A 13,119-nucleotide genomic window follows, 5' to 3' on the forward strand; every position below is an offset into this window, starting at 1 on the left:
CTGAATGTAAATACAGATCCCTAATGCTGCGATTTGGATGAAAGCCAATTAGGGGGAGGAATAATAAATAGATCTGGTTAGAGGAGGAGAAGTTTTATCCCAAAACACGAGGAGAAAGACAGCAGGGGGGGGTGGAATTGGAGGGAAAACGAGGAGAAAGAGGAGAAGAATAAGCTTGAAACTTTTTATACTCCCTCGCAAAAGCCTGGCTGCAGCTGCTGGGGTCTTTTCCAGCTCGTTATTGTCAGTTGCTAAAAAGGCAACAGGTCTGTGGGTGGCAGGCACAGAGCTTCACACGACGTGAATCATTTAACGCTGCCGTATCCCAGGTGTCTGCCGCTGCATACCATCAGCTGCAGAATACGCCTCGCAGCCGCCGCCGCAGAGGTGGTGGAACAGGAGATAAGGTGGAAGAGGGGGTTTTAGCTCAAATCTACGTCAGGTGACATTTGCAACAAGGTAATCTCGTCTCCGGGCCTCGTGACACCTTCCTGGAAGACGATTTTTCAGAGTGATGAGGTTTATTTTGGGAGCTGCGACGAGGAGATAGTTTTAAGTTGCAGGAGAAGAAATTGAGGTGTGTTGTTTTTAAGAGGGTTTCAAGGTTAGAGGCTGGTTTCAAAACTGCGATGAAGGTGCACGGAGCAGTGGATTACTTCTACCTGAGTTCGTCTGAAATCCATTTGCATGATCTCCCAAGTGTCCACGTGGGTTTTCTCCGGGTACGTCTGCTTTCGTAGAGCCTGCGACATAATTAAAATGCTTATCTGTAGTCATAGTCTTAATTATATTAAACTAGAGTTGGCTGTAAAGGGAGCATCTTTACATCTTAATTTTGGTTCCATTAAAAGGAAGTAGTTTCAGGGAGTATATATATTTCAACATAAGCAGCCCTGTTGCCTCACAGGATCCCTGTTTGAATCCTGACCAGTCTGGGTGGAGTTTGCTTGTTCTCCCCGTGTCTCTGTGGGTTTTCTCTGTGTTCACCAGCTTCCCCCCACAGTCTATAGACATGCAAATTGGGAACAGATTGATCGGGGACTCTAATTTGACGTAAGAGTAAATGTGAATGGATGTCTGTTTGCCTGAGATTGGCGATCGGCTCCAGTTCAGCCCCACATCCCTCAAAGGATAAGCGGTGTGGATATTGGATAGATGGGTGGATGATGTGAGAATTATACAGACGTCATTCCCATGACACAAATTCAAGAAGCTATAACTTAATCTCAAGTGTCATTTTTTTAAATCAGCCTCAGCTTTAAAGGCAACAATCAACCCGCTAGCCCCCCCCCACACACATCTTCCATCCCTCCACTCTGAAGGATGAAGCCTCATGATGACTTCCTCTGAGATATGTTAGGCTTCACTGGCGTTTTGGTCCTGAGCGCCTCGACGGGCTTGATTCATTTATTTCAGCAATTACTTTAAGGGCTGGAGTTTGCCAGCGACCACTGCCAGGATCACTGCGTTCACTGGTATCCAGCGTGCAACAGGATTCTCGATGATTTTGTGCCTAAGGCTGCTCATGTGCCTGTAGGTGCATTTATTCTTTGCATAGTAAAAGTGATAATCTGATTAGGGCGACTGCGCACAATCTCATTTTATAGTGTCACCGTCGATGTTGCTTTCTAGGAGGATTAGTTCAAACCTGTGATTGACAAAACCGCAGCCACATTTTTTGATACAGGCTTTTCTTTGATGGGATGTTGTTCCTCATCTATTCCTGGCTTTCACTTCTCCAGACCCTGAACTCAATTTGCACGATGTTAATAAAAATCCTATTGCACCGTGCAGCACTTTCCTCAACGTTTTCAGAGCTGGTCACATTGAAATGAATGAACTGCTCATGTCGGACATAAAACTATATATTTGTATTCCAAACAGGCTTCCTGCACAACACAAGTGGCTTCCCAATACATCTCTCCCATGTCCACTCTGCCCAAAAAACTGAAGGGGTCAATAATGCCAATTTAGACAATTGATTGCTGAGCGTCTGTGTCTTTCTGTGTTCCTTTGTCTTCTTCTCAGGAATATTTATGAGCACATGCAACGTGGACGTCCGCTGGTTCCCCTTCGATGTCCAGAAATGCGAGCTGAAGTTCGGCTCTTGGACGTATGACGGTTGGCTGCTGGACCTTCAAATGACTGATGCTGATATTTCGGGCTTCATGCCCAACGGAGAGTGGGACCTAATGGGTGAGTGGGGTGGGGTCAAAATCTAGTCACAGAGCAAGAAGAGACAGAATCTCTCTCTGCTTCTTTCCAGGGGTTCCCGGCAGCAGAAATGAGGTCTTCTATGATTGCTGTAAGGAGCCCTACCCGGATGTCACATTTGTTGTGACAATACGCCGGCGAACGCTCTACTATGCCCTGAATCTGCTCATCCCCTGTGTGCTGCTTTCTTCAATGACTCTGCTCATCTTTGTGCTGCCAGCTGACTCTGGGGAGAAGATCTCGCTGGGTGAGTGGATCAATCGCAGCTATCAGCGATGAAACAGGTGCCTAAAGGCAGCACAGGGGAGAATGGCCTTGTTAGTTTGATATCTTGGTTTCTTTCTTTGAGAATGTGAGAAAAAAACAACGTGGTGCAAAGCTTCAATGCAACTCAGTCAAAAGGAAAACATGTTGCACAGCGTTTCTGTTGACGTTGCCTTCATCAGAACATTTTCCCCCTAATACCATATTTACTCCTCAAGGTATCCTTTGGAGATTTTAACCGCTAATATCAGTTATAGGAGCATAGACTGTGTATAAAAATGTATTCAGTCTCCAGGTCCTGAAAGTGAAGCCAATGTGGAAGTTGCCATGTTTTTGTGCAATGTAATTTGGATGTAAAAAATTTAGTTTTAAGGCTCGTATATACTTTTTCTAAAAGTTTCTTAGAGAAGGAAATGCATTTAAACACAATGTGAGTAACAGTGACTGCAAACAGGAAGTACGTTGATAAGAAACAACAGGGGACCTTTAATGGATACAGAAATATATGAGTATACGTGACAATAAATTCACATAGTAATTATTTGACATTTTCTATATAAGGGTTATGTATCCCGCATTCATATCTGTATCCACTCCGAACCTTCCCTCTATAAAGGCGAAAAATTGCAGGAGTGGCACTGAGAACTATGGGGAGGCATGAAAGAGGCGAGGAGGAGAGTGTGTGGAGCTGAGGGAGGAGACGGATTACATAGAGAAAACAGAAAGATGAGAAATGTGAGGAGGAGGAACAGGGATGGATGGATGTGGGGAAGGTAGAGAAAGGGAAACACAGACAGGGGGAGAATTTGAAAAAATAAAAAATGATGAGAGGGGACGGCACAAAAGAGAGAGAGACGGAGGAATGATAAGGAGGGAAAGGTGGGAGACAATCAAATCACACAACAATAGGCTGGAAGAGAGGAAGAGAGAGAGAGAGAGAGAGAGAGAGAGAGAGAGAGAGAGAGAGAGAGAGAGAGAGAGAGAGAGAGAGGAGGCAAAGCTACAGTCAAACAGCAGCTTGGAATAAATCTGCTTGGACTTGAATAGAGATGAATGATGTTCACCCCATCAGGACAATAAGGACTCTTTTCCCTTCTGACTGGAGCTGCATGGAAATATCAGTTGATTAATCAAATACTTTATAGAAAAATTACATTTGATTAGTTATTTTTCAACCCTTTGAACTCTGGTCCATTATAGTTATAGTACAGCCTAAACTAAAAGATTAATAAGTAAGATAATAAACCATAATAAATGATAAAAGTACTGACATTTTCTTTCAAATCTTTTATTTCATGAAATTGGCTTAATAAAGACATAAAACATATTGATCCAAAGATATTTTAAATATAGAAACATGAACAAAATATTTCTTAACATTAGTTCTTTTGTCCTTTTTGAGATTTGCCAATTTTTCTCTGCGTGTTATCAACATGCACGTCGTTGAACTTAAGGAAATGTAATGACATCATCAGGAGTGTACAACTTGATGATGTGGAAAACAAAACCTTAGCTCTCTGCTGCACAAAGACTTAATGCTGTAACGATTTAAACAGGTTTATGAAAACAACAATCTCTCAGGGCGAGTAGCTATTTCACTATTTCGAGAAAATAGTCAGAGTTGATCTTTGACATTTCACTGTCTTGGTACCCGTCCGCTCACACATCAATACACTAACAAAAATCCGATGTCTGCTTATGCTTTTAGGTAAATATGAAGTGACTTGTGTCTGAGATGCAGCGACAGCGTTGTCAAATTATCCTCAGCATCAATACAGATGCATTACGCAGCATTTCTCCACTGGACAAAAAAAAAAGCCAACTCCTTTGCACGCAGCCAATTAACCTATTGATGTAATTAAGGCTAGTGAATTGATTAGAGGCAGCGAGCTCACACAATGCCTTCCAGGAAAACCCTCTGTCACTCTGCATGATGGAGGAGACACAGGGATCAGGTGACTGGGCCCTTTAGGGTCCTTTAAGGACTTGGTCATTCCTGAGACAAAAGAAAAGGAACAGGTTCATTTTTGGGAGCTTTTAATTTTCTTAATATCCTTAAAGGGCATTCCTATTTTATCTCTCGGCCTAATTGAATTCCTCTGAACGGGGGACAGTTATGCCAGCAAAGCACTCCTTAAATTCTGAGTGCAGGAAGGAGTGAGACAGACCGCTCGGAGGTGGATAAATGAGGAGGAAGACGAGGTGCAGGAGTGTAAGCGATGCGCGTTCAAAAAATTGCTATTTGCTGCGTGGAAGGGCTTTTCTGCTGTAGAGGTAGAGAACGTCAAAAACCACTTCAGCGTATGAGCATTAGTTTGTCATTTACATTAATCAAACCTGATCTCATCCGGAGCGAGATCATTTATCAAAAACCAAACGCACCAATTTACTCACGAGAGACGACAGCCGCCCCGGGGGACGAGACTAAACCACAATATTGACTGCTTGACAAAATGTACTTACGGCATCATAAACTCACATTTATCTATCTATCTATCTATCTATCCATCTATCCATCTATCTATCCATCTATCCATCTATCCATCTATCTATCTATCTATCTATCCATCTATCCATCTATCTATCTATCTATCTTTGCAGGTATCACTGTCTTGCTGTCTCTCACTGTTTTCATGTTGCTGGTCGCAGAGATCATGCCGGCCACGTCTGACTCCGTCCCTCTCATAGGTACGTAACACTCAACATTTGTGTGTATATATTTTCAATAGCGCATCTCGTGACCCTTTTAACCAGCAAGTTGCTCCCCCGCCGTACATAAAGATGTTTCACTCATTAGAAAAAGAGCCGGAGCATTTGACCGTGATGGTCAATACTTCGTCTCTGGCGTGTTTTGTCTCTTCAGTAGTGATTTCAGGGGGTTTGGGAAAAGCTTATGCTTGAGCTCTATAGTGGTGTTGAAGTCAGGTTTATTCATAAATCAACAAAAATCAATGTACAGCCGCACCAGAGGCTCTGTGAAGCCGTTCTTATGAGCAAGCTGGTGCTTTGAGCTAAATGTAAACAGCAGCATGCTAACACGCCCGTTTTAAAGGTGCTATATGAATAAACTTGACCTGACCATGCTGAAAAGCTTGAGATTATATATATTCACCACCTTTGTTTAGTCTGTTAACATGCTGACATTTGCTAAGTGGCTCTAAACACAAGCGGAGTCTGGTTTGAATGTCATCACTTTTCGGCATTTTCAGTCTGATTGTTTCCATTCGGCCACATAATGTTTTATTCACAGATTTATTCACTCTGCCTTGTGAAGTAACCTTGGGTGCTGTGAAAGGCGCCCATAAATTGAATGTATTATTATTAGTTTTCATAGAGAGTTGGACATAAAGCCACTTTAGCATATGACAATGTATAAAATATGATATGATTTTTGGACCACACTGAAAAAATGGTGTACTTGCATTTATCCTCTGGGGACCACAAACATGTGTACTATCTGATGGTTGTGGAGATAATTCAGTCTGGACCAAAGTGGCGGACCTCCCACTGTTCATCATGGAGGTCACGTCCTGTTAACACCTCCTTAAACTCAGACTATTAATTCAGATGGGTAAAAAACTAAATACACCTGAGGCTATTTGAATGTCATTAGTTTTGCAGATATTTAGACATAAACCAAATTTAGCATATTGAAGATTTGCCTAAAGAAGGTGACGCTAGACAGTACAGAGGTACCTAGGGTTAATCCTCTGGGGACCACAAACGTTTGTGCGCCATCACAACAGTGGTGGAGCTAACAAACCCCAAAAAGTCTTTATTAAAGCCATCTGCTCGCCTTCAAGTTTAATTGGCTGAACTGATTGTGGGCACATTAGAGGAAATGATGTATAATGTAGTAAGATAAGAGCCAGAGACTGATGCAAGGCAGCGTTTGCCCAAAGACACAAATCCTGGCAATTAAATAATTAAAAAAACACAAGCTTTCAGCAGTTTTTTTGCCATTAAGAATACACACTCAGACTTGTCTTGATTTCTCTGATGATTTGCGAACACAATATAGCAACAAGCAGAGCGGGGGTGCTGGCAGCGGGTCTCAGGTTGGAATAAAATGAGAATAAAACAGGAAAGAAGAAACTACTAGTGAGAGTCTCGGAGCTGGTCTCAGTGACCTTGCAGTGATTGACACAGAAGCGAAGCAAACAACTCATAGACGCTGAGGAAACTGGTGAACACAAGGACATTTTGTTTATATGATAACCTTCAGTTTTTGTCTCTAGTTTTTCAAAAATAATGACGTTTATCGGCCTCGGTGCAAAATCACAGCCTGCATTTGGCAAATAGGAAATGAAATCTCACACTGTTCGATACTCTTCTCTTCCAAAGGTCAATACTTTGCCAGTATAATGATAATCGTTGGGATGTCGGTCATCGCCACAGTGGTGGTTCTGCAGTATCATCACCACGATCCAAACGGAGGAACCATGCCAAAATGGGTGAGCTCACACTCTCCGTCATCACGTCAAATAAATAATCAGTCACATACATCATGCTTTTTAAAATCGTTTTTTAAAATTGCTCCTCTCCATATATTCAGACATGATGAATTCCCTCTGTTGATCTCTACATCAGCATTATAGTGCCACTCCTCTCCTCTGCAATTTTCAATATCATTTATTTCTTCCATCTGTTGGTGCTGTACCCCGTGCCCCTCCGCTGTTTAGTCTCATTTCTGTTTTCATTCTCCTCCGACTTCCTTGGCAGTGACTCATCCGGCAGCATCAGTCTGCCGGGGTGTGTTCATCAAATGCCTCGACACAGACTTCAACTGGAGAGCGTTTCAAAGCACTCTGGATATGTGGGCGGTTTCAATCTGATTCAATCTTTTCTTTTACTCTTCTTGCCTCCTGTTTTATGCTAAAACTCCATCAAGACTTTATTTTTTTCACAAAAGTTTTCCTCCAATGTGACTGTATCAAAAAAAGTGAGTTATGAAAGAAGCACTGAAATAACGTCATTAAATATAAAAATCATTTGGATCTTTTTGACGGATAAGGCAAGATAAGACATTTCTGGAATCATATATTTTTTTTGCATTTATGGACGTATTTTTCTTAGTGTTAATGTTGGGACTGCAAAGACAAATTGACAAGGCTTCGTTACCCGATAAAAGTTTGGTTGTGTGAGGGTATAGATGCTGTGTATAGACAAACTGCAAGGACTTCCTGTTCTGTTGATGAATGGCCTGTTCAGACAGTCCGAGGGCCAATTAACAGGCTAATTGATGTGGTTCAGATGAGGGCATCGAACCAGCACAGTTCATAATTGCGGCTCGGACAAAAACAACATCAACAACAGGGACTGCTACCTGGTCCGTAAACACACTCGGTGGAGACTAATTGAGCCGTCATCTGGGCATTAGCTTCTCATTAGATGCCAGACACCCATCTGGATGCTGTTGGGACAATATGGCATTTCAGGGGACATGTAGTTTGTGTCCAGATGAGAGGAAACGAGGCAGAGAGAGGGGACGAAAAAAAGGACAAGAGAGGGGAAGAAAGGAGAGGAGGAAAGGACGAGGAAAGGGAATGGAAGGGGAGAGGGAAAAGGGAGATCAGGAGAATAGAGGAATCACAGTAGAGTGGAAATAAGGAAGGGAGCAATGACGAGAAAAACAGAGGAGATGAAGAGAGGAATAAGAGAGGAGAAGAGGAAAGGTAACAAGGCACAGAGAGGGGATGAAAAAATACAAGAGAATGGACAAGGAAACAGAGAGGAGAAATGAAAGGAGGCAAAGAGAGGAGAGTAGGAAATGAGGAAATGAGGAAATGGGATGGAAAAAGGAGTGAAGGAGAGGAGAGGAGAATAGAGGACCAAACAGAGTGGAGTGGAAATAAGGAGGAGACCAAAGATTAGGAAAAACAGGAGAGGAAAAAGGAAACAGAGATGTGGAGAGGAAAGAGGGAGCAGGGAGACAATAGAGGAGGAGAGGTAACAAGGATGGAGGAAAAGGGAGAAGAGGAAAGGAGAAGGAGAAGAGAAGAGCAAATATGGTGGAATGGAAATAAGGAGGAGACCAAAGAGGAGGAAAAAGGGGGACTAGGAAACGCAGAGACAATAAAAGAGGAGAGGATACAAGGAAATGAGTGGAAAAAGGAGAGCAGGAAAAGAGAGGAGAGAAGAGGAGATGAAATATATAGTGGATATATTGGAAGTAAGGAGGAGCGATGGGAGACAATAGATGAGGAGAGGATACAAGGAGCCGAAGCAGTATAGAATACAGTCAAAGAGAATCAAGGTTTAAATTCGTACCAACTTGCGAGCAGCATCTTCTTTTTATCTTAATGCCGCAGTTGACGGAAACATTACTGCTCAGCTCATTACGGTCATGAAACAGTAAGCCGAGAGTCCATCGCAGCGATTCCACAGTTTGAATTTAAAGCTGCCTCCGCGAGTATTGTGTCTGCTGGGAATCCACTTAAAGCAAAAAAGATCTCCTTTGCCTCAGGCTCTCTCACTGGGTGTCTGTAGTGAGGATCCCGCTCTGCTGTTCAGAGAAGTGCAGCGGCGTCTCAACACAAAACGCAATGTTGGAAACAGCACCGATGCCAGTGTGCAACAAAGAGGCTGTTTTACAAGCTTAACTAGTGATTTGTGAAAGTCAAAAGGTCAAAGGTTTCAATGCTTTCAAGCTTTCTAATATCTTCTCATATCTAATATCTTTCTCAGCTTCTCCCCGTCCGCCATCCTCATCTTTAAATCTCTATTTCCCTCCACAGGTGCAGCTCGTCTTGCTGCAGTGGGTAGCATGGTTCCTGCGTATGAAGCGGCCCGGAGAGAATGACGACCCGGAGCGGCCCCCGTGCGCCCCCCATCTGCGCCGCTGCTCCTCGGGCTCCCAGAGCGGCAGCCTCCCCAACCCTCCGGACCCCGTCCTCCATCCGCTGCACCCGCAGAACCTGGCTCCTCTCCAGACGGGGCCCCTCCACGCGGGACACCCCCACCTCCACCTCCACTCCCAGTCCAGTGCCAACAACGGGAACCTTCTTTACATGGGCTACCAGAGCATGGAGGACCCTGCGATGCTCTCGGAGCCCCTCCAGAGGAATAACATCTCAGTGGGGCTCTCTCGAGTAGCAGGAAGCCCGCCTCCGCACCTGCCAGCTCAGTTCTGCAGCTCCCCGCCGCCTCCCACCCCCAACATGGATAATGTCGGCTGTCCCAGCACTGTCTCCAGCGGTGGGGGGTTTGGAGGGGGACCAGGAGGACTTGGAGGGTGTTCGACTGCGGGGATAGGAGACCTCCAGCTCCAGTCCATCCTAGAGGAGGTGCGTTACATGGCAGACCGTTACCGGGAGCAGGACGAGGCAGAGAGCGTGGCCGACCAGTGGAAGTTTGCCGGCGCTGTGATCGACCGTCTTTGTCTGGTGGCGTTCAGCGTTTTCAACATCATATGCACCATTTCTATCCTCATGTCTGCCCCCAACTTTGCGGACGCTATTTCGAAGGACTTTGTTTGAAAGCAAAGAGGGAAAAAAAGTGTGACGGGATGGATGAGGGGAATTAAATGTAAGATGACGGATGGAGTGGAACCTGGAAACACAATTTCCAGCCGACTGTGGGCTTTGTGATTTGTGATTGCGAGGGACTGGGAAATAGAAAAGAAAAAAAAAGGAAATGGTTTTCTTTGCAATACTTTCTGTTTTGTAACTGAAATCTAAGAAGAAAACAGATGAGGAGGGAGATACAGAGTGAAGGTAGAATGAGATTAGGCTGATGCAGGGTGCTTTATCAGATCCTCGACAGGGTGAAACGGATTGTGGTTAATTCAGAGACTTTTCCTTAACAATTAGGGGAGAGGTGGGTCGGAAAGGGAAAAAGGAAGAGAAGATATCAATCCTGTGCAACCTCAAATAACACCGGCTCTTAAAGCAAGGAGGAGATCGAGAGGAGACGAGAGGAAAAGAGACAGGGCAGAGATAGATAGGGACAGATAAATAAGACAGTCATTTGGCTGTTTTATTTTCTCAAGGAGGGAAAGACAGGCCTTCACTCCCACACAATGAGAGGAGACTGCATCGGTTCAAGTGAAGTGAGGAGGAGAGAGTGCCCGAGGAGAGAGAAAGAGACTTTTACAAGGACAGACAACAAAGAGCGGTCAAGGAGGAATGAAACTTCATCCCTCGCGTCATTGGCACATTTGAGCGGAGTAAGCAGCTTGATGCTCAGGTATACAAACATGGACCGAAAGATCAAGATCGAGAACGCTGCGGCAGCGGCGGCGGCGAGGACGAACAGACGAAGATCTCATCTATTATTCAATCACATCTATCTAATGACCGTCAAATTGAAAGACCTGGGATAATCTTTAAGACTAATAAAGCTTCCAAAAGATGAAGTCCCCTTCTCCCTTTGCAGACCACTTTAAAATTCCAAGGCCTTATCTCTTTGAGACGATTGCCAATCTGCAGCAATCAGTGGCGATCAAAAGCCCCTCGGCTGCGGGCACGCTTTGAAGCGCTTATCACGACTGAGCTAAACTGAATTAACTGGTCATCAACAAGGCAGTGGCCGGTGGCTGCACCACAGTGGAGGCTTGAACCGTTAATAACTCATGAAGCAGATACCTAATTGTGTCTGGCAGGATCCTAACTGATCAAACATTGGATTTCATACAAAAGGTTTAATAGCTCAAACAGGAGTTCAGGTCTTTAAATCAGCACAAATGGGGTTAAGATCATTCAAAATCCTCAAGTTAATGTGGAGTATAAGTAACATCCCATCAAATTACTGTCAAATCCCCTCAGGGGTTTAGAGCTCCAGTACTTCCCTGCACAGTGTGTAGCACACAGCCCGATGCCCAATTTGTTCCCTAATAAAGTGGTAACTCTTAAAATTGGACCTCAATTATATATCCATTCTTTCCATCATCCAGCTTATCTTTTAAGGGTCGCAAGGGAGCTGGAGTCAAGCCCAGCAGACATTAGGCGAGAGGCGGGGTACAACCCGGACAGTTCACCAGTCCATCACAGGACAAACATTCACTCTCACGCTCACCTTCAATTTAGAGTTTCCGATCATCCTAACCCCAAACTGCATGTCTCTGGACTGTGGGAGGAAGCTGGAGCACGAAACCCACACATACTCCACACTTGCAAACTCCACACAGAGAAACACTGGCCTAACAGGGATTCAAACCAAGAACCTTCATGCTGTGAAGTGATGCTGCCCGACAACTATAGTTTAATTTGATTCCTAGAAAAAGCCTCAGTCACCTCCTAAAACAGCAGCTCCTGTTTTGCAAATATTACTCAAACAGGAGCAAATAGGGATCAGCTGTTATGTTATTTACACACGTTTGGTCCTGAATTGATCATCTATTGTTATTGATATTATTATTTCATTTCAATAAGGAACATATTGACAGTGACAGTTGTGTTTTCACCACCATCTCTTATGTTGGACAGTATATTTACCACATCCCTAACAAGAGCCCAGGGGGTCGATGCCAATACAGATATTAGGGAGTAAATAATTTCTTAAACCGATATATAAAGTTTGGCAATGAAATCCTAAGACGTTGTTATTAAACACTTATGACAAAGACGTAAACTAAGCTTGAATAAAATAAATACAATCAAATATATAAAACTTGAATTGAGAAATGTTTTTAATTTTTTTCAAGTACAACGTAGACATAACTGAGACTGTTCTGCATTGTGTGTTCTGTACAATAAAACTTTTCATATCAGCGTAAATATAAACTGCTCGTATCGGACGATGTTATCAACCAGCTGATAAATCAGTCGGGCTCTTTTCCTACAATCGCTGTCATCTGTGGCTGTAAACATGCATTTTCTCACTGTGAACTGTCACAGCGAGTGAGGGGACAGATCCCTTATCTCTACACCTTCCTTCATCTCCTGTCGGCTCTCACTTCCTCTCTACAGTCAAGTCCCCTAGCAGGCGGAAAGTCAACTTCCTGTCGGAGGGGAGGGGGGGTTGGCAGAGGGATCTTCTCCTTCCTGCACATACTCCACCATACTCACACCGTCACAAACAGTCTCATCTGTACAGTACCTTTCTCATCCTGAAAATGAAGGATTCTCTCTCCTTATATATATATTTTGTCTCCCACCTTTGGTCTGCTGTGCTCCCCATCTCTCTGTGTTGACAGTGGCTGGCACGGCCCCCGGAAAGAGGAGAAAAATGACAGGGCGAGGGCATAGGAGGAGGAGAGAAAGTGCTGACGGCAGGCAGAGCTGGACAGGGCCTTAATTGATCACTCGTCCAGGAAGAAGAGAAGGGGGGTGGGGGGTGGGGGGGGTGGGGGAGGGTTAATGGGGGAAAGGGGGCATACTGGGTAATTCATCGGATTTATGAGGGACAGAGGCGGGGGAGATGGGCGCTGCAGACAGGCATAACTCAGTCACAGACATCAAATGAAAGGCCACCGCAGTATATCACACCGCAAGGGAAAATACTGCAAGAAACAAACTGAAATTACAGAAACATTTTCGTGCAACCATTTGTCCATCATGTGTGTGTGTGTGTGTGTGTGTGTGTGTGTGTGTGTGTGTGTGTGTGTGTGTGTGTGTGGGGGGGGGGGGGGGGGGGGGGGTCGTGGCCTCCAGTGTGTCACTCAGTCAGTGTGTCAGACTCAGACTGGCTGACTCCTTTTCT

General features: G+C 44.3%; 1 protein-coding gene across 1 annotated transcript in view; it reads left to right on the plus strand.

Moving 5' to 3' along the window:
• The window catches only part of chrna11 (cholinergic receptor, nicotinic, alpha 11), a 16,367-nt gene extending 3,419 nt beyond the window's left edge, over nucleotides 1–12,948 (plus strand). Inside the window, exons 6-10 of the mRNA XM_034600088.1 lie at nucleotides 2,029–2,196; nucleotides 2,267–2,461; nucleotides 5,080–5,166; nucleotides 6,823–6,932; nucleotides 9,216–12,948. Of these exons, the coding sequence (XP_034455979.1) occupies nucleotides 2,029–2,196; nucleotides 2,267–2,461; nucleotides 5,080–5,166; nucleotides 6,823–6,932; nucleotides 9,216–9,956 (1,301 nt within the window). The 3' untranslated portion in view covers nucleotides 9,957–12,948. The remainder of the gene's footprint in view (nucleotides 1–2,028; nucleotides 2,197–2,266; nucleotides 2,462–5,079; nucleotides 5,167–6,822; nucleotides 6,933–9,215) is intronic.
• The last annotated feature ends 171 nt before the right edge of the window (nucleotides 12,949–13,119 follow it).

Source organism: Hippoglossus hippoglossus, chromosome 11, assembly GCF_009819705.1.
Source record: "Hippoglossus hippoglossus isolate fHipHip1 chromosome 11, fHipHip1.pri, whole genome shotgun sequence".
In the NCBI taxonomy this organism is placed as follows: Eukaryota; Metazoa; Chordata; class Actinopteri; order Pleuronectiformes; family Pleuronectidae; genus Hippoglossus; species Hippoglossus hippoglossus.